The sequence below is a fragment of the Morus notabilis genome, unplaced genomic scaffold (genome assembly GCF_000414095.1).
Source record: "Morus notabilis unplaced genomic scaffold, ASM41409v2 Scaffold1219, whole genome shotgun sequence".
In the NCBI taxonomy this organism is placed as follows: Eukaryota; Viridiplantae; Streptophyta; class Magnoliopsida; order Rosales; family Moraceae; genus Morus; species Morus notabilis.
In genome coordinates, this window is record NW_010360067.1 from 100,542 (window position 1) to 120,809 (window position 20,268).

The 20,268-nt window shown below is 37.4% G+C and overlaps 1 protein-coding gene across 1 annotated transcript; it reads left to right on the forward strand.

The window, feature by feature from the left end:
• The first annotated feature begins 18,107 nt into the window (after positions 1-18,107).
• Positions 18,108-20,021, forward strand: LOC112091171. Its single transcript, XM_024164121.1, has 2 exons — positions 18,108-18,936; positions 19,987-20,021. The coding sequence occupies exons 1-2, from the start codon at positions 18,108-18,110 to the stop codon at positions 20,019-20,021; spliced, it is 864 nt and encodes a 287-aa protein (XP_024019889.1).
• Positions 20,022-20,268: the final 247 nt, after the last annotated feature.

Here is a 20,268-nt window from a genome sequence, read left to right on the forward strand (position 1 = left end):
CCTTAAACTCGAGTTCAAATTCAAATTTTACAAAAGAACTTGAACTTAAATAAAGTTGTAACTCGAGTTCAAATTTTTTTTGAGTTTCGTTACAAAAGAACAACCCTTTAATTAAAAAATGGATCATTTACTTTAAAACCCAACGAAAAAAGAGAGATACACTAAAAAAAAATAAAAGTTAAAACAAAGGAGATAAAAAAATTATATTTATCTCAAGAAAAATATATAAAAATGTTTAGAAACACTGCTAATGCTATATACCATCACTAATAAAAAATGTCACTTATAAATCCCATACTATATGACTTACTTTTTATTAATAAATAGTGCTAAACACCACTGATGTCTTATAGTATCATTCTCCTACATACCCATTTAACTACCCATTTAACGGAGTTATTTTGGGCTCGTTTAATTCGTTGATTTGAATTTTTAATTCGAGTTGAGATGTGACTTTATGTGAGAGTTTTTTACTGTAATAATAAAATTACATGTGACTATTTATGAGAATTTTTTACTATAATAAAACTCGAATTCTTAACTCAAATTGTGAAACGGACGACCTTTATATTAGTAGCTAGGTTTCATCAACATATTTATTTATTATTTTTTTTAACACCCGCAGTAAGCATTAACCAAGGACACACGCAAGAGTATGCTAGTGTGGTGTGAGGGACCTAAGGACGAATTTGCACTTCTTTCACTATTATCGTCCTCTCTTTCCTTTTCTTGTTCTGTTCTGTGCCAATCTCATCTCATCATCTGAGGATGTGTTTGGTTGGAAAGAATGAAATGGAAAAAAAAGACTATTCCATTTAATTTCATCATTTAAAAGACGTTTTGTTGATAGATTTAGAATCATTTTTGATTTATGTGTGTTTTTTATGAGAGAAAATATTGTAACGAGTCACGAATTATGATTCGAACCATAACATGAATCATTAAACTAAACACACTTTTAGTTCCATTTTAACCTTCAGAAAGAGCTTTCCTGCGGAAAGCTCATTTACGATGATATTTTGTTCATGAATTCAAATCATGTGATTAGAATTATTTTTAATTTACACGTATTTTTATAAAAAAAATATTGTAACGAATTATGAACTCTGATTCAAATAGAAAACAAATTTAGGTACTAAACAGACTCAATTTAAGTGAATCGTAATTCACTCGAGGAGAAACGAATCTAAGTACTAAACGGACTCAATTTGAGTGAATCGTGATTCACTCGAGGGCCGAAGGAAAGGCCTTTCCATTCAGGCCTAATCAATTTTTTCCCAAAATCTCCCCGATTGAGAGAGAGAAAGCCCTAGCTCCCTTTACTTCCTCGACCAGTTCGTTCGTATCGAGCCCCACCGGATCTCCTCAGGCGGCCGCTCCTCTCCTTCGCGCTTCCTTTTCTTCCTTCCTTCAAATCTCTGCGTCTCCTTTTCGTTTCAATCTCCTCATCTGATTCGGATTTCTGACCGAAAGGAAGAGGTTCGCGCCGACGTAAGGTGTTGGATCTAGCTTCACCGGCGCCTCAATCTCCGACCGAGACGAAGAGGTTCTCGCCCGCGCAAGTACTTTTCTCGTCGGCGCAAGTACTTTTTTCGCAGGTATGTTCTCAAACCTCTGTTTAGCACAAGTTTCTTTTGATCAGTAAAGAGGAATCCTTTGAATTTTCTTGAGAAGTATATATGTGTTGCCTGAAATTCTTTGCAAGAATCAGTTTATTTGACAGATTTATGTATATATTTAGAGCAGAGCTATATATTGATTATGGGCAAAATGTGCACATTTTTTACATGAGAGGAAGAGAGAGAATCTTACACGAGAATAGGAAAGCAAGAAAGGCAGTGAATTTTTACCCAATTCATCCCAGAATGGCTTACCCCCATGGTTTTCCCTGCTTGGAACTTTCTTTTTGGTGAGGTTTGCACTTGGAACGATTGTGGTTGTATTAGGTGGTTATTGATGAGTATTCGAGAGTTGAAAGCAATGGGAATTCGATGAAATGCAGCAGTTATACATGTTGTGTGTTTGTAATTTTATGTCATGCACAAGTTGCCACAAGTCAATTTTTATCTCGACTCATGTCCTACTTTTAACCGAGATTGAGCTTTAAAGTTTCTCGACTCATGTAATTTTCATGTTCTCATTTTCAGCTTAGAAACTATCTCTGTTACACCTCTAAGTTTTTCAACCAGTCAAATCATTTGGGCTTCGTTTAGGTTGCTTTCCTTCCCCTCACTCAATTTCGCATTTCATGGCTACTGTGTGGATTGTGATGCTTATGTATATGATAATCTTTTTGGCCTGTTTTTGATTGTTTTTTTTGTATTTAATATAATACATATATGTTGTAGATTATGTTCTCCAACTGCATGTAAAAAGTTCTTAGAGACAAAAAAAAAAAAAAATAGAGACAACTGAATTTTTTGTTTCCTACGGCTCTATCAAATAGTTGGGGCTTTTTTGTATAATTTGCTTTATATAATTTATGTATAAGTTTTTCTTAATTGTTTTGGATTCTTGAGCTTTGAAGCACTACAAGATGACTTGGTGGCCGGCGGGTCATTGCTATTATTAAATTAAACTCATCAGCATGCGTTTAAATGCTATGCTGCAAACTAAAAAAAAAAGCTGCAAACCATCTGTTTATTTGGTTATTGATATATTTTTTCCATTTCCAACTTATGCATTGTCTGCTTTGCAGCATCACGATCATACGCTTGCCATATTCACCGCCCAAAAAAAAAGTTTAGGTTATTCCATTTGTATACTTTCTTAACTTTGGAAACGGTATCAACCTCCATTCAAGTGTGTCATACTTTTGGTTGTTTTGTTGTAGGATAATGGCTCGCTTAGGATTAGTCAAAAGTGAAACTTTGAGAAAGAGGAAGATAGTTGCTTTGCTTTTACATTGGTTGAATATTATGCATGTAGTGCAACAGTTCTTTCAATTGATGGAAATAGTGGTGATGGAGGATATAGAATCAAACTTTGTACAGAGACAACTTTATGTGCTTGACGTGTTTGTTCATAGGCAATATGTTCATCAACTAGCTTACGCAAGTGATGTCAAATGCAGAGATCAATTAAGGATGAATAGAAATGCCTTCACTACTTTGTGCACATTGCTAGAAACTAGGGGTGGGTTGAAAGCGTCTAAGTATTTGCAAGTAGATGAGCAAGTGGCTATGTTTTTACATACCATTGCTCACCATGAGAAAAATAGAGTTATAAAATCCCATTTTATGAGATCTGGACAAACGGTTAGTAAGTAATTTCACAATGTCTTGCATTCAATCATTCGACTTCATGGAGTGTTATTCGTTAGACCCGCGCCGGTTGCAGATAACTCAACTGATGAGAGGTGGAAATGGTTTCAGGCACGTACCTATTTCTGTGTTATGTTTAAAATGGGCAGCACCCATGGTGTAATTAGTAATTATATCTTTTATTTATTATAGAATTGCCTAGGTGCACTAGATGGAACCTATATTAGGGTGAGAGTGCCTATGACAGAGAGACTCAAATACCGTAATCAACATGGAGCTGTAGCAACAAACGTCTTAGGAGTATGCACACGAGATATGGAATTTATATATGTGTTGCCTGGATGGGAAGGATTTGCAGCTAATGGTAGAGTATTACGCGATGCCCTACGTAGGGTAAGTTTGTTTGTTACTAGTAAAGTAGTTTACTCGTTCTTTGTTACATCGTTCGTTGTTACATTTAAATCTTATTTATCAATTCTTTTAACAGGATGTTACTATCTTGTTGATGCTGGATACACCAATTGTAAAGGATTCCTTGCTCCATTTCATGGCCAACGGTACCATGTAAAGGAATGAAAAGATGGAACACAACCTAGGAATGCACAAGAGTATTTTAATATGAAACATTTACATGCTAGGAATGTGATTGAGAGATGTTTTGGTGTACTTGAGAGACGTTGAGCGATTCTTCGTAGTCTATCGTTCTTTCCAATTAAAACTCAAAATCGCATTATCTTGGCATGTTGTTTGTTACATAATTTTATGAGGCGCGAAATGCCTAATGACGTTTCAGATCCAATACCAGAAGATGAGTGTGAGAATGATGAAGAAGATAAAGAAGTAGAAGATAATGATGATTTGATAACGGCCGTTGAGGAGGAATACTATAGTACAAGATATGTTTAATGACCGGAGGAATCGTAGGAATGCATGACAATTGTCTATGTGTTTTTCCCTTGGAAGTTGTAATGGAACTTGTATTATTTGCTTGTATTAGGACAAATTTATGTTGTTTGCATGTTTTATCCGGCACATTCGATTAATATGCGTCGCTTTGAATTGCTTTTATCTATAGTGTTTGCAAGTTACTAATTATATATCATAGAGGATGTTGATTCGTAATTGTATACATATTTGTTTTTTGTTATTGTTAGGATGGACACTTCCAAATCTAGAGGTCCAAGTCAAAATAACAGGTTTCGGAATGAAGATAAGGATAAATTCTTAATTGAGGCTTTAATGGAGTTACATAACGAGGGAACATATAAAGCGGAAGGTACTTTCAAGGCTGGGTATCTGCACGCTCTTGAGAAAAAGTTACATAGCAGGTTGTCAGGATGTGACTTACTAGCTAGGCCACAAGTCAAGAAGGAAAATGTTTCACCGCTTCCTTTCTTCTAGAATTGAATTCCTCACCTATTCAGCGCTACTTCTAGCGTCACTTGGGTGGGGTTATTACATTTTGAAACATAGGAAAAATGAGCGAAAGACACAGTAGGATAAGAGTTATAAAACTAAATAAATAAGTAAATAAAATGAGATAGTCAGGCCCGAAATAATCAATTGGAACTAAACGACCTTTTTCTGAAAGGTAAATAAACTGAAATTTCATATTATAGGCAACTAGCAAGTAATTTAAGTAATTAAATTACTCATGACTAAAGCGAGGCCAAATGCCATCGTAGTGGCCCGTACGGGTTTCGGGTTCTGTCCCAAAGGACACGATCTCCATATCATATCTAGGCAATCAGTGGGTTTACCAATTCGTAAGGTATTTTATCTTATGAAAATGTTCATTAAAACTTGAAATCAATCCATTATGAGATCAATGGTGAAAATCAAGCTATTGTTTTGAAAATACTTTTCTTTATCAACATGTTCTTATCTTTTGAAAGCATCATTTAGCCAAAACACTTTAAAACAGGCTAACAAGAAAATGAGTAAGAATATCCTACCTCTCGGATGTCAAACTTGTGGCTAACTTCTCGTAACCCTAACCTCCGAAAGCTTTAATGCTTTAATACTCGATCTTCTCCACTAGTTTTATCACAAAAGTAATGTCTTAGGATATATTTCTCATTCCTAAAACGAATTGAGCTCAATCATGTTTAATTATTTCCTATTAGTATGCCTTGACTCTAATCCAAGTTTCACAAACGGTTTTATAATTCAGTTTGGGGGTTCTTTAAAAATTTAAATCCAATTCATGGGTTTGGTTTCCTATTTAATTTCAGTTTAAAAACAAGTTTTTAAAGAAATTTCGGCAGCATGTCGGCATAAATAGGAAAACTGCCAAACCTGCAATTCAAATTCAATTTCAAAATAAATTCTCTAGAATCCATCAAAATCAGTTTCCAATCAATTTAACAAGTCCAATAACTGAAAACCCTCAAATTTAATTCAATTATAACAACAATTGTTCAAATTCAAACTCTAACTCAAAATTATTCAAATATAACAAAAATTAAACTTTCTCAAGTCTAAAATTCAAATCAAAGAGTGGGTTTTAAGGGGTTTTACCTCAAATTAGTTGATGGAGTTTTGTTTCCCTCAGTTTCTCCCGTTTTCATTTTTTTTTGTGGGTGTCTCGGCCAAACTACCGAGAGAGAGCAAGGGAGAGAGAAAGGCCGGCGGGAGAGAGAGAGAGCCCGGAGAAGTGGCCGGCGGTGGAAGAAAAGAGAGAGAGGGAGAGAGAGATGCGGCTGGCTGTGGGAGAACCAGAGGAAAGAAAAGAAAAGAGAGAGAGAGAGAGAGAGAGAGAGAGAGAGGCCTGTGGGGGGTGGGCTGCACGGGAAGGAAAAGAAGGAAAGGAAAAAAAAAAAGAAAAGAAGAAAAAAAGAAAGGAAGAAAAAAAAGGAAAATAGAAAAATGGAAAAAGGGGAAAATACATTAAACTTTAAGTGTATTTTCAAAAACTTTTAGGGTGAAATCATAAATACTGAAAATAATTTAAAGTTCATTGATTAATTGTGAAAATCAAATTGGGCACACTAATAACTCACAATTTAGCATAATTAAACATGTTTAATTTTGGAGGGTGTTACAGCTCTACCCCTCTTAAGAAATTTCATCCTCGAAATTGGAAGTTACCTCAGGATGTGAATAGATGTGGATATCATTCCTGCATTGTTGCCTCGAGTTCCTATGTTGCTTCCTTAATGCCATGGTGTTACCACAACACCTTCACTAGCGGAATCTCGCGATAACGTAAACTCTTCATTTTCCGATCGAGAGTCTGAACTGGTGCTTCTTCGTAAGTCGTGTCGTACTGAATCGGTACGTCGTGCCATTGCACAATGGCTTCTGGATCAGGTTGACACTTCCGAAGCATAGAAACATGAAATACATCGTGCACATGAGACAATTCCGAAGGCAAAGCGAGACGATAAGCGACGACACCGACTCGTTGCACGATCTGAAACGGTTCGATATACCTTGGCGCGAGTTTTCCTTTCACACTAAAATGAGTGATCCCTTTGCGCGGAGAGACTCTTAGCAAGACAAAGTCGCCTTCTTGGAATTCTAAGGGTCTACGTCTCCTGTCAGCATAACTTTTCTGGTGACTCTGAGCTATTAACAATCGTTCCCGAATAACAACTATCTTCTCGTTGTTCTCCTGGATGTCATCCGGTCCAAGAGTGAGTCGATCCTCAAGCTCGAGCCAACAAACTGGCGATCTGCAAGGTCTGCCATACGATGCCTGGAATGGTGCCATTCCAATGCTAGTCTGATAATTGTTGTTGTAGGCGAATTCAGCTAAATGAAGATACTTCTTCCAATTTTCACCAAAGTTTAGAATGCAAGCACGAAGCGTATCCTCCAGAATCTGAATAACTCTTTCAGACTGTCCGTCAATCTGATGATGAAATGTGGTGCTGAAATTCAATTCGGTTCCCATGGCTTCTTGGAAACTTCTCAAATACTTCGCATTGAAACGAGTATCACAGTCTGAGGTGATGGACAATGGAACTTCGTGAAGTCTAATAATGTGCTCCAAATACAGCTCTGCCAGAACTTTCTTGGAATATGTCGCACGAAACGGAATGAAGTGCGCGGACTTCGTCAACCTATCCACAACGACCCAGATTTCATTATGCCGTTGTTCAGTCCTCGGCAATCCCATAAAAAATCCATCATAATGTGTTCCCACTTCCATCCATGAACAGGAAGAGGCTGCAGTTCTCCAGCAGGTTTCTGATGTTCAGCTTTGACTCGAAGACAAGTCTCACATTCTGACACGTATTGGCAAACATCCATCTTCATACCCCTCCACCAATACTGCCTTTTGAGGTTCTGATATATTTTGGTACTCTCAAGATGAATAGCAAACCTTAATTTGTGAACCTCGTGAAGGACTGTCTTCTTTATCTCATCCACCTGAGGAACAACAAGGCAGTTTTTAAAATAGAGCGTTCCATCTTCTCGGATATTCCAATCATCCAGTTTTTCTCCATTCTGAACTCGAGTCCAAACTCCTTGAAGATGCAGATCCTGCCATTGGTTCTGCTTGACTTATTGTATAAGAGTTGGCGTAGAAACCAAGTTGTATAGTATAACTTGGTTATAATCCTCAAAATACTGAAGATCATAATCACCTACAGTTTCACTCCATTTTCAATCCTCTAAAGCCAAAGATGCTAGCATTCCTGAAGTCTTCTTGCTGAGAGCATCTACTACCACGTTGGCTTTTCCGAGATGATACTGTAAGGTGAAGTCATAATCCTCCATATATCCATCCATCTTTTTCTGTCTCAGATTTAAGTCTTTCCGAGTGAACAGATACTTCAGACTCTTATGATCGGAGAAGATCTAGAATTTTACTCTATAGAGATAACATCTTCATATTTTGAGAGCAAAAATCACAACGGCTAACTCCAAATCATGAGTTGGATAATTCTGCTCGTGAGGCTTCAGTTGGCGAGATGCATAAGCTACAACACATCCTTCTTGCATCAGAACACACCCAAGTCTTTGTCTTGACACGTCAAAATACACCTCATACGGTTCCCCGGTATTTGGTATGGTTAGAACTGGTGCGCACGTCAATCTGGTCTTTAGTTCTCAGAAAGCGTGCTCACAGTCAGTATCCTATTCAAATATGACTTCCTTCTTCGTCAATCGAGTCATTAGGGCAACAATGCTCGAGAAGTTCTTTACAAATCGCTGACAATATCCCGCAAGTCCTAGGAAGCTTCGAATTTTAGCTACGTTCTTCGGTCGTTCCCATTGCAGCACCGTTTCAATCTTCGAAGGATCTACTGAGATTCCTTGTCCAGATATGACATGTCCAAGGAACCTGACTTCCGTTAACCAAAAGTCACACTTCTCATTCTTCGCGTAAAGTTGATGTTCACGAAGAGTCTGGAGAACGATCCTTAAATGTTGTTCATGGTCTTCCTGGGTCTTTGAATAAATCAGGATGTCGTCAATGAAAACTATCACGAATCGATCTAGATAAGGCCGGAAAACTCGGTTCACCAGGTCTATGAAGGCTGCCGGAGCATTCGTCAACCCAAAAGGCATAACTAGAAACTTAAAATGCCTATACCGGGTTCTGAAAGTAGTTTTTGAAATGTCCTCCTCCCTGACCTTGAGTTGATGGTATCCAGATCTCAAATCGATCTTAAAGTAATACCGCAATCCACCCAACTGATCGAACAACTCATCGATCTTTAGCAATGGGTATTTATTCTTTACGGTGACTCTGTTCAACTGCCGATAGTCGATACACAGGCGGAGAGATCTGTCGTGCTTCTTTACGAATAACACGGGTGCACCCCATGGGGAGGTACTGTTTCTGATGTATCATTTCTCTGCTAATTCACCGAGTTGTTTTCTCAACTCTTTCATCTCGGCCGGCGCCATTCAGTAAGGAGCGATGGAGATAGGTGTTGTTCCTGGAAGTAAATCGATGCAGAATTCTATTTCTCGGTCTGGTGGTAAACCAAGCAATTTGTCAGGAAATACGTTCGGGAATTCATTCACTACTGGGATTTCAGTATTTTCTCCGGTAACGTCGGATTCACCCTCTAAAGCGAAAAGAAATGAGACACATGCTAGGTTGTGCCGTCCCCCAACGCTGTGTTTCAATAGTCGTTCCTCTGCAATCGGGTTAACACCTCCCTGATATGTTACTATCGTGCCAAAACCGGTAGTCAAGGTAACCCTCATAAGGTGGCAATCAACAATCGCCCCGTATCTTGACAACCAATTCATTCCAAGTACTACATCAAACAAGTTCAATGGAAGGATAATTAAGTCTGCCCTTAATTTCGCACATCCGATCGTGATCACACACGATCTACATATGCTAGTCACCTCCACACTCCCTAATAGAGAGCTCATGAACATTAGAGTCTTTAAGTCCTTGGGTATCAAACCTAAAATTTTCACAAAAGAATCACAAATAAGCGAGTGCGTAGCACCAGTGTAAAATAAGACTCGTGTAATTAAGTGTGAGATGAGTATCATACCCTCAACAACTGGATTTCTGGCATGAGCTCCAGAACTTCCCCCTGCCATAGAGTAAGCTCGTCCATGTACCTTTCCTTTCCCTCTGTCATTGTTATTAGGCCTCTGATTTCCCGGCCTATACTGTTGGATCTGAAGAGATTGCACTGTTCCCGAGGTCTGAGGTCGAAATTGAGAATAGTTCGGTGGTCGGTAAACTGGTGCAGGAAGGAATTGCATTTGTGGTAGAGCTAGCAACTGTGGTTGGAATGGTGGCACAAATTGCTGAGGTCGGGCCTGCCCATAAGTGTTGTCCCTTTGAGGCTATTAGGACTACAACTGATTCCTGCTGGGGCAGTTCCTTCTTAAGTGCCCGGGTTGTCCACAATTATGACATGTGTACCTGTAGGGTCCACTTCCTCCGCTTCCTGAAGAACCACTGCTCCCACTTATCGCTTCCCTACTGGCTTGCCCTCGATTGCGGTTCCTTCTTTGATTCCGCTGAGGTCTTCCTGAAGCTCTGTTCATAGCTTCTCTAGTTTGGAGATAGGCCAAGTTATCTTGCTCAACCGATATCGCTGAAGCCATCAAGTCTCGGTAGACACGAATTCTAAGGGCTACCAACGATTTTTGGACATTGCCTTTAAGACCCTTTTCAAATTTGAGACACTTCATGTGCTCATATTCGACCAAGGTTGGTGCGAAACGGGATAGGTCATTGAACTTAGCCTCGTACTCCCTCACGGTCATATCTCCTTATTCTAACCCCATAAATTTCATCGCTTTCTCGTCGCGGTAGCTTTGAGGAAAGTACCGTTCATTGAAAAGTCTCATAGTCTGCTTCCACCAAGTACTTACTTACCCTTCAAATTTGTAGGCTGCAAACTCTACCCAGTACTCCCATTGTGTTCAAGTGCTTGGTGATGGACTCAAACCAATACTCTGTTTCCTGTGGTCCACCCTTACTATTGAATGTATGGATTGACCCACGTCTGAACTCACGAAAATCCCCCTCCTTCCTGTCCCTAGCTGGATGGTCATTATTGGCTCGAGTAGCCATTCCCTGAAATGCGGCATACATCGCCTCCATGATTCCCTCATTCAGTACGGCTGGCAGATTAACGGCTCTACGACGTGGCGGCATTCTCTTAACTGAAAAGAAACTAGATTGTTTAGTAGTTTCCTGATGTCATTAATGTATGCACAAATCCCTAAGAATTTTCAAAACCATTGGCTCTGATACCAAGCTTGTCACGCCCCCAAACAGAGGTTAGTAACATGGAGGCTTGCTTAGAAATTAAACCTGATTAAGAGGGTGGTTAAATCGTTAACATTTTAAAATTTGATTTCAAAACCAAAACACTCAGATATTTCCAAACAAGCCCCGCTATTTTAACGAAATTGAGTTTTTAGAAAGGGTGAGGCAGACTCTAGAAAACACAATCACTGTTAAGATCGACTTCAAAAGTCAGCCTCCAGCGTCCCTAGGGTTACAATTTGTGCACACATAATTAAAAACAGAAAAATAAATAATTGGCATCAACCACAGTTTAGTTATGTTTAAGGTTTACAATCCATAGTTAATACATGCCTTAATAAGTCTGATAGTGAAGGAAAATGCTTCACCGCTTCCTTTCTTCTAGAATTGAATTCCTCACCTATTTTGCGCTACCTCTAGCGTCACCTGGGTAGGGTTAATACATTTTGAAACATATGAAAAATGCGCGAAAGGCCTAGTAGGATAAGAGTTATAAAACTAAATAAATAAGTAAGTAAATAAAATGAGATAGTCAGGCCCAAAATAATCAATCGGAACCAAACAACCTTTTTCTGAAAGGTAAATAAACTGAAATTTCATATTACAGGCAACCAACAAGTAATTTAAGTAATTAAATTACTCATGACCAAAGTGAGGTCAAACGCCACCGTAGTGGCTCGTACGGGTTTCGGGTTCTGCCCCTAAGGACACAATCTTCATATCCTATCTATGCCATCAGCGGGCTTACTAGTTCGCAATGTATCTTATCTTACGAAACTGTTCATTAAAACTTGAAATCAATCCATTATGAGATCAATAGCGAAAATCAAGCTATTGTCTTGAAAATTCTTTTCTTTATCAACATGTTCTTATCTTTTGAAAATATTTTTTAGCCAAAACACTTTAAAACAGGCTAACAAGAAAATGGGTAAGAATATCCTACCTCTCGGATGTCAAACTTGTGGCTAACTTCTCGTCACTCTAACCTCCAAAAGCTTTAATGCTTTAATACTCGATCTTCTCCACTAACTTTATCACAAAAGCAGTGTCTTAGGATATATTTCTCATTCTTAAAATGAATTGAGCTCAATCATGTTTAATTGTTTTCTATTAGTATGCATTGACTCAAATCCAAGTTTCACAAACGGTTTTATAATTTAGTTTAGGGGTTCTTTAAAAATTTAAATTCAATTCATGGGTTTAGTTTCCTACTTAATTTCAGTTTAAAAAAAAAATTTTAAAGAAATTTCGGCAGCATGCCGGCATCAATAGGAAAAATGTCAAACCTGCAATTCAAATTCAATTTCAAAATAAATTCTCCGGAATCCATCAAAATCAGTTTCCAATCAATTTAACAAGTTCAATAACTGAAAATCCCAAAATTTAATTCAATTCTAACAACAATTGTTCAAATCCAAACCCTAACTCAAAATTATTCAAATCTAACAAAAATTAAACTTTCTCAAGTCTAAAATTCAAATCAAAGAGTGGGTTTCAAGGGGTTTTACCTCAAATTAGTTGATGGAGCTTTGTTTCCCTCAGTTTCTCCCGTTTTAATTTTTTTTTTGTGGGTGTCTCGGCCAAACTTCTGAGAGAGAGAGAGAAACCCAAAGAGAGAGCAAGGGAGGGAGAAAGGCTGGCGGGAGAGAGAGAGAGAGAGAGCCCGGAGAAGTGGCTAGCAGTGGAAGAAAAGAGAAAGGAGGAGAGAGAGATGCGGCTGGCGGTGGGAGAACCAGAGGAAAGAAAAGAAAAGAAAGAAAGAGAGAGAGGTCTGTGGGGGCTAGGCTGCACGGGAAGGAAAAGAAGAAAAGGAAAAAAAAAAGAAAAGAAAAAAAAAAGAAGAAAAAGGAAAAAGAAAAGAAAGGAAGAAAAAAATGGAAAATAGAAAAATGGAAAAATGGGAAAATACATTAAAATTTAAGTGTATTTTCAAAAAAATTTGGGGTGAAATCATAAATACTGAAAATAATTTAAAGTTCATTGATTAATTGTGAAAATCAAATTAGACACATTAATAACTCACAATTTAGCATAATTAAACACGTTTAATTATGGAGGGCGTTACAATAGTAATAGAAGTTGTTCATCTAGTTTAATCTTTTTTTTTGTATTAAATTCAGAGCCACAAGGAAGCATTACCGTTTAAGACCAAGGCTTTTCCCTACTATGATGACTTGTGTATGGTTTTCGGCAAAGATCGTGCAACTGGTAGGGGTGTCGAAGCTACTACTGATGTAATTGAGGAACTTGAAAAGGAAGCAGCTGACGACATTAATATTGACGATGACTGTTTCAATAACATTCACAATACGACTTATGTGGATGAAGCACAATCAATGTCTTTCTCACAAGCATCGGCTGTTCCTCAAACTTAAGCTCAATCTCAAGGGTCGTCTAAAAACAAAGAAGAGTACAAACAATGTAGAGGCTTATGAAGCCATTGAAAAATCATCTAGTTTACTTGTTGGTGTTATTGAAAAGGCAAGTGAACGTTTAAGTCGGGCTATCGGTGAAGACATGATGGAAAAACATAGCCAAATTAGAGATGAGCTATAGAGGACCACAACCATTAACAAAATGGAACGACATAAGGTAGCTCAGATGATGGTAAAAGATGATGCTTTAGTTTCATACTTTTTTAGTATCCCTGATGATGAAAGAGATGAGTGGGCTAGAGGTTTTCTTGCTGGTGATATTTAGGAGTGGTTGTTTAGTTTCAGTGAAAAAGCATAGTCAGATTATCTTTTGATATTGTAATATATGTGCTATGCATTTCTCTTTTGATATTGTAACTAACTAGGATTATGCTTCACTTTGTTAAATTGTATTAACTAGAAACTTGCTTCACTTGGCAGATGATGGATGTTGTATATAGGTAATCTATTAGTTTTGGTGTATGACTATATTTTAGAATTATATATGTTGTTGAATGATATATTATGTCATTTTTATTATTGACAGGAATTAAAGTGATCATTTTACTCGATACATATCATAGTAGATACCAAAAGTGATTATATTTAGGCATGTGATAATTTATTATTACATAAAAATATCAAATATTATTTTTTTTACCATTAAAATGTAGTTTTTAAATTTTATCCTCCAAGTAAATTTTTTTTACTATTTTAATTAATTAAATATTAAATTATTTAATATTATTAATTAAGGATATTTTTATTAAAATATAGTTTATTTTTATTTTATTATGTTGTCAATCAAATGACATAATTCTCATTTAAGTATTAATTTTATAACTTCAATTAAATTAAAGAATCAATTTATAATTTTAGCACATTTTAAGGGCCCGTTTAGTTCGCTGATTTAAATTTTTAATTCGAGTTGAGATATGATTTTATGGGAGAGCTTTTTACTGTAGTAAAAAATTTAGATGTGACTATTTCTGAGAGCTTTTTACTGTAATAAAACTCAAATTCTAAACTCAAATAGGTGAAATGAACAGGACCGTGATAGATCAATGTAAAATCTAACAAAAAAAAGTTCGGCTATAAATTATGTTTGTTCACTAGAAAAACTCAGTACTTGCCGCCACAAATTACAGAGTTGGGGTGAGCATACTTTTGGTAGCATTCCAAAAAAAGTGCCAGCCTTGCATAAATTTTTAGAAACTTATCTCATTTATTTCGTTGATTTAAATTTTTATCTGAATTTAGATGTGATTTAATATGAAAATTTTTTATTATAATAGAAAAAATTAATAAGAATTTTTAATTATAATAAAATTAAAATTAAAAATTTGAATTAGTAAAATGAACAAACCCTTAATAATCTCCCCAATTGGAGCAATCGTAAAGATGACATTCTGAGGCTTGAAACAAAGCTTGATAGGTTCCTAGCTTTGGAGGAGTATTATTGGAAGCAATGAGCCAGATCTAATTGGTTGAAAGGTGGAGATCAGAATACCAAATTTTTCCATTCGAAAGCTTCCTCGCGACGAGACAAAAATGAGATTGAGCCCGTTTGGTTCATGGATTAAAACCATGTAATTAGAACTATTTTCGATTTACGTGTATTTTTTGTGAGAGAAAATACTGTAACGAACCACGAATCATGATTCGAATCAGGGAACAAATCCCTTTACCAAACGGGCTCTAAGGGATTAGAGAATTCGTTGGGAGTGTGGGTGACGGAAAAGGAAGAGCTTGTGGTGGAAATAGAACACTATTTTAATCATATTTTTTCCACTATTTTGCATGATCGGGAGCATATGGATTTGGTTCTTGACGATCGCGGATTTCAGACTCTATGAGGGCTGATTTAGATGCCCTATTTTTGACAAAAGAAATTAAGACCGTATTTAAAATTGATCTTGTTTTTATTTTTCATGTTTTTTGAGAAAGAAAAAATAAAAATGTATTTAAAACGATATTTGACGCAATAAAAATAAAAACAAAATTGAAAATGATTTTTTAGTTTAGTATAAAATGAGAGAGAAATGAAACATTTTTTATTTTCGTTTTCTCCTCTCTCGAGCAGAGAGAAAAAGATAAATATTAATGAATTTTTTACACTGAAAATAATCTCTTGATAAAATTACTAAACACGTTTTTTAAAAATAATTTATGTTTGCAATTGAAAACATTTTATTTTTATTTTCATATAAAAAATAAAATTATTTTAAAATAAGTTCTAAACGCGCTCTAAAATTGCTCTTTTCAGTATGAGAGCGTGGAAGGCTCCTGGTCTCAATGGTTTTCACGCAGGTTTTTTTCAAGAGAATTGGGCCCTCGTTGGTGCAGAGATCACCCAGGTATGCTTGCAAATTTTGAAGGGCCGACAATCTATCAGACCTCTTAATGAAACGTATGTTGTCCTTATTCCGAAGATTGTCACCGTGGAAGATTTTGAATTTTAGGCCAATTAGCCTGTGTAATGTTTATTTATATGATAGAAACTAAAGCACTCGCTAATAGGCTTAACTCCTATCCCCCTGCAATCATTTCGGTTGAGCAGAGTGCTTTTGTTCCGGGCCGGCTTATTACAGATAACATTATTGTTGCCTTTGAGACCATGCATACGCTTCGACGTAAGACATGGGGCGTGAAGGTCATATGGCACTTACGTTAGATATGAGTAAAGCTTATGACAGAGTGGAGTGGTCTTTCCTACGTGCTATCATGGGTAAGTTGGGTTTTTTCAGGAGATTGGATTAATAAGGTGATGGATTGTGTAGAAACTACCTAATTTTCATCCTGAAAAATGGTAAGCAGTAGGACGAGTGATTCCTTTTCGAGGAACAAGACAGGGTTGTCCGTTGTCGCCTTATCTATTTTTGCTTTGTGCGGAGGGTTTTTCTTCTTTACTGAGGCGAGCGGAGCATGAAAGGGAGCTGATTGGGATCAAATGTGCTCGGCAAGCTCCTCCAATTTCGCACCTTCTCTTTGCGGATGACAGTATAATTTTTTATCGAGCTAATGTGGAGAATTGTCAAGCCATCAAAGGGGTGTTGCAAGATTATGAGAAAGCGTCTGGACAGTTGATTAATTTCCAGAAGACATCCATTACATTTAGTCCGAACTTGGGATGAAGATAGGAGAGAAGAAATTCTATCTTTGTTGAGTTTGGAGCGAGGTGCTTCTCATGATTTTTATCTCGGTCTTCCTGCGTTTGTGGGGCGTAATAAATGTCGGCTTTTTAATAGAATTCGAGAGAAATTATGGAAGAAGCTACAAATGTGGAAAGGTAAATTGTTTTCTGTGGGAGGTAGAGAAATTCTAATAAAGGTCGTCGCCCAGGCTACCTCCACCTATGCTATGAGTGTATTTAGATTACCTTCCACCATTTGTGATGACTTACAATCTCTCGTCGCTAGATTTTGGTGGGGAGGGGGATGCGAGGAACGGGAAGATGCATTGGATTCGTTGGCAGTTGCTATGTCGACCAAAGCATGATGGTGGGATGGGATTCGTTGGCAAGGGCGGCTTATTACTACTCCGCAGTCGTTTTGAAAGCTAAATATTTTCCTAATACGGATTTTTTATCGGCGCAAGTGGGTCACAACGCCTCCTTATCTTTGGAGTAGCATCATTTGGGGTAGGGAGCTTCTTCAATCAGGAATTAAGCGGTGGATAGGTGATGGTACACAGGTAAAGGTTTTGATGATCCATGGTTACCTAGACCTTATTCTTTCCGGGCTATTACTATACCATCCTAGGAAACTTGAGATCTCCGTGTGGCGGATCTTATTGTCAATTGAATGTGGTCTCCAATGGCTCTTGGCTCTTATTTGTGGGAGATTGATAAGGAGCTAGTCCACAGCCTACCCCTCCGGAATCATGGTGGAATTGATATGTTTGTTAGTTTATCAATCTATCCTAAAAGTTTAAGCTAATAGGAGGTGGGTCAACAATAATTTTATACTTTAACACTTCCCCTCACGTGTGGGTTGAACAATTGGCAATCGTGTGGGTAAATTAATTGGAAAGCCCAACACGTGAATATTTAAGCCTGAAATATATTAAAAATCTAACACGTGATGACAATTTAAATGGGGATAAAGAGTGCAATTACAGGGGTTTGAACTCAGGACCTCTCGCTCTAATATCACTTGTTGGGGAGACACTACATGCGAAACTGACCCAACACACTTCAAGAGCCCAACTTGATTCTTTGGTAAACTAACATAGTATCAGAACCGATGGTTCGTATGGGTCAAGCGATCACACTCGGTTGCAGTTTTCACGTTGCCTCCCTTGGAGAGTTGGTGTTCCCGTAGATGCGCGGATGGTGGAGCATTTGGTGCATGGTTTCGGCTCTTTTTTTCATGTTTGAGTTGGCTCCCATTTGGAGTATGATGCTTGAATGTACCGGCTACTTGAAATTTTAATTTGAGGGAGAGCTCGGTAAACACACACATGAAGAGGAGATTGTTGAGAAAAGTACATGTGTGTGTTGTTTCACATGAAAAGTTGATGAGAATGTGAAGTGGTTTACACAAAAGTATATGTGTATATACACAGAAGGACTTAAGACCTAATAGATTAACTTTTTATGTCAAATTAAGCTTCAGAAGTGTGTTGGGTCAATTTTACATGCGGTGTCTCCTTAATAAGATGTTAACGTGGCATTTTGACAAAAAAGGAGTTTATTCGGTGCGCTCGGGCTATAAGGTAGAGATGTCGAGACGAAGTTGTGGAGAGATTTTAGGACCGTGTTCTGCCGTTACTTGGTGCCGAAAGTTGTGGGCTTGTCACAGTCTGAGAAAGGTTAAGATTCACATGTGGCGTGCTTTTCATAGAGCATTGGCTGTCAAGGATAACTTGCGCTCGCGTGGGATTTCATGCCCGATAGTCTGTCCAGTTTGTGAGGAAGGTACAGAGGACTCTACCCATGCTCTCTGGTTGTGTGCAGCTGCTCGGGGGGTATGGATTTCTAGGTCCATTTGGGAAGTGCTCTGTAATTTCAGAGGTAGGCCTTTCGATGCTTTTTGTTTGTTCATATCTCAGCAAGTTAATAATGAATGTTTTGAGCTCTTCTGCATGCTTACATGGAGTCTTTCGTATTCCCGTAATCAGTGTATTTTTAATGGGAAAGCTTACTCTACCATGGAAATAATAGAACGTGCTGGAATTGGAAATGTGTATAGTGATTATAATTTTTGTAGAAAAGTAGATGGAAGTCATGGGCATGGCTCTCCAATAGTGAGACATGCTTGGCGCCCACTTGAAGGAGATTTGGTTAAAATTAACGTTGATGCATTGGTACTTAGTTTTGTGGATTATGTTAGGATTGGTGTCGTGGCCCGAGATAGGGCCGGAATAGTTCTTGCTGCAGCTTCTACAAAGTTTCTTGGCCGCTTCTCTCCTCACATGGCCGAGTGTATTGCTATTAGGGAAGGGACTATGTTGGCTCGCAACCTAGGATTTGAGAAATGGGTAGTTGAGTTGGATGCGATCAATGCGGTTAATGTGGTTCACTCCCCACCTGTTCGGGCTTTGGAGGCAGGTATTTTACAAGACATTAGACATGTCTTCTCTCAAGCTTGTTGTAGATCTGTTTGGTACACTCCGCGTGAGGGGAATTTTGTAACCCACACGTTAGCTAGTTTCGCTTTTACTAGATTTGCAAATAAGTTTTGGGTTGATACTATCCCATTTTTTATTAGTTGCGTTGTACTCAATGACTTAATTCGTGATTAATAAAATGACATTTTTTTTCTCAAAAAAAAAAAAGCGTTAATTTAATAAAAAGAGAATATTGAATTTCTTCTCCTCTCTCCTTTTTTTTTTTTTTTTTTTTTTTTTTTGTTAACGAGATCTAAATCTTACAAGAAAAAGAAAACTTTAATTGTCATTCTTTACATTCATCATGCGTGGTCCCACAATCTAACTTAGATCTTCACTTCTTTAAAAAAAAAAAAAAATTAGTATAGCTAATAACTTGCTAAGCCAATTCATAAGGGAAATTTACCTTTTTATTTCCCAGCATCTTGAGGTTATAAAAACATTATACCTTGCATTTTATATTGTTATGCTTTTATAACTTTAAATTGTTTATGCTCAACCTATATTGTTTTTCAGTCAATTGCTTATTTTAATTTGTGGAATCCTCAAAATAACCTTAAATAGAATTCATCAATTTTGTTTCCAGGATAGAAGTAATACATCAACAATCCAAAAGAAATTCTCGAAAAGTCAAAATAGACAATTAACTGATAAACAATATCGGTTAACCTAAAATTGACAAGATAAAAGGTAGCAACATTTTCAGAATGCGGTGTATAATTTTTCAATGATCTCTAAGTGCACAGTATAAAAAATTTAAATATCCCAATTAATAACTAAAATGCTTGGTAAAGAGATGTTCAACAATTTCCCCTACAAATGATATCTGACTTCCTTTTCTACGACAATATTGAGCGCCCATCTATTTCTACCACTCGAGATCCGAGAAGTTCAAGTCTCTCCAAATCCTTATCTACGTTCATACATGGCAAAGGGTGCGATGTGAGGCGAGATTAAAGATTTCCAAGAACTTCTACTTGAATTGCTTTAGGTTTGAGAGATTCAAGTCGTTCATTGGAGGATTGAGGCGGAGGCAAAAAGGGAAGGATAAGAGCCTTATGAGCTTCAATAAGGCGGCGGAGCCCGTGAGATCGAGATACATTTGACATCTGGTGCGCCTTGGCTCATTGGTGAAGAGAGTGCAAAGGCAAACAAGACGAAGAGACATAAAGAGAAGAGAGAATAAGCTACTAGGTTCTCTATAGAAACAAAGGTTAAAAATGAGAGCAATTGGGAATTTCAATGAATGGTAAAAGTGTTGGAATTGGTTAAA

Coding starts and splice junctions, on each gene's coding strand:
- LOC112091171 (XM_024164121.1), top strand. CDS start 18,108: ATGTCGAGACGAAGTTGTGGAGAGATTTTAGGACCGTGTTCTGCCGTT. Junction 18,937..19,986: donor TGTTCGGGCTTTGGAGGCAG/GTATTTTACAAG, acceptor GAATTGCTTTAG/GTTTGAGAGATTCAAGTCGT.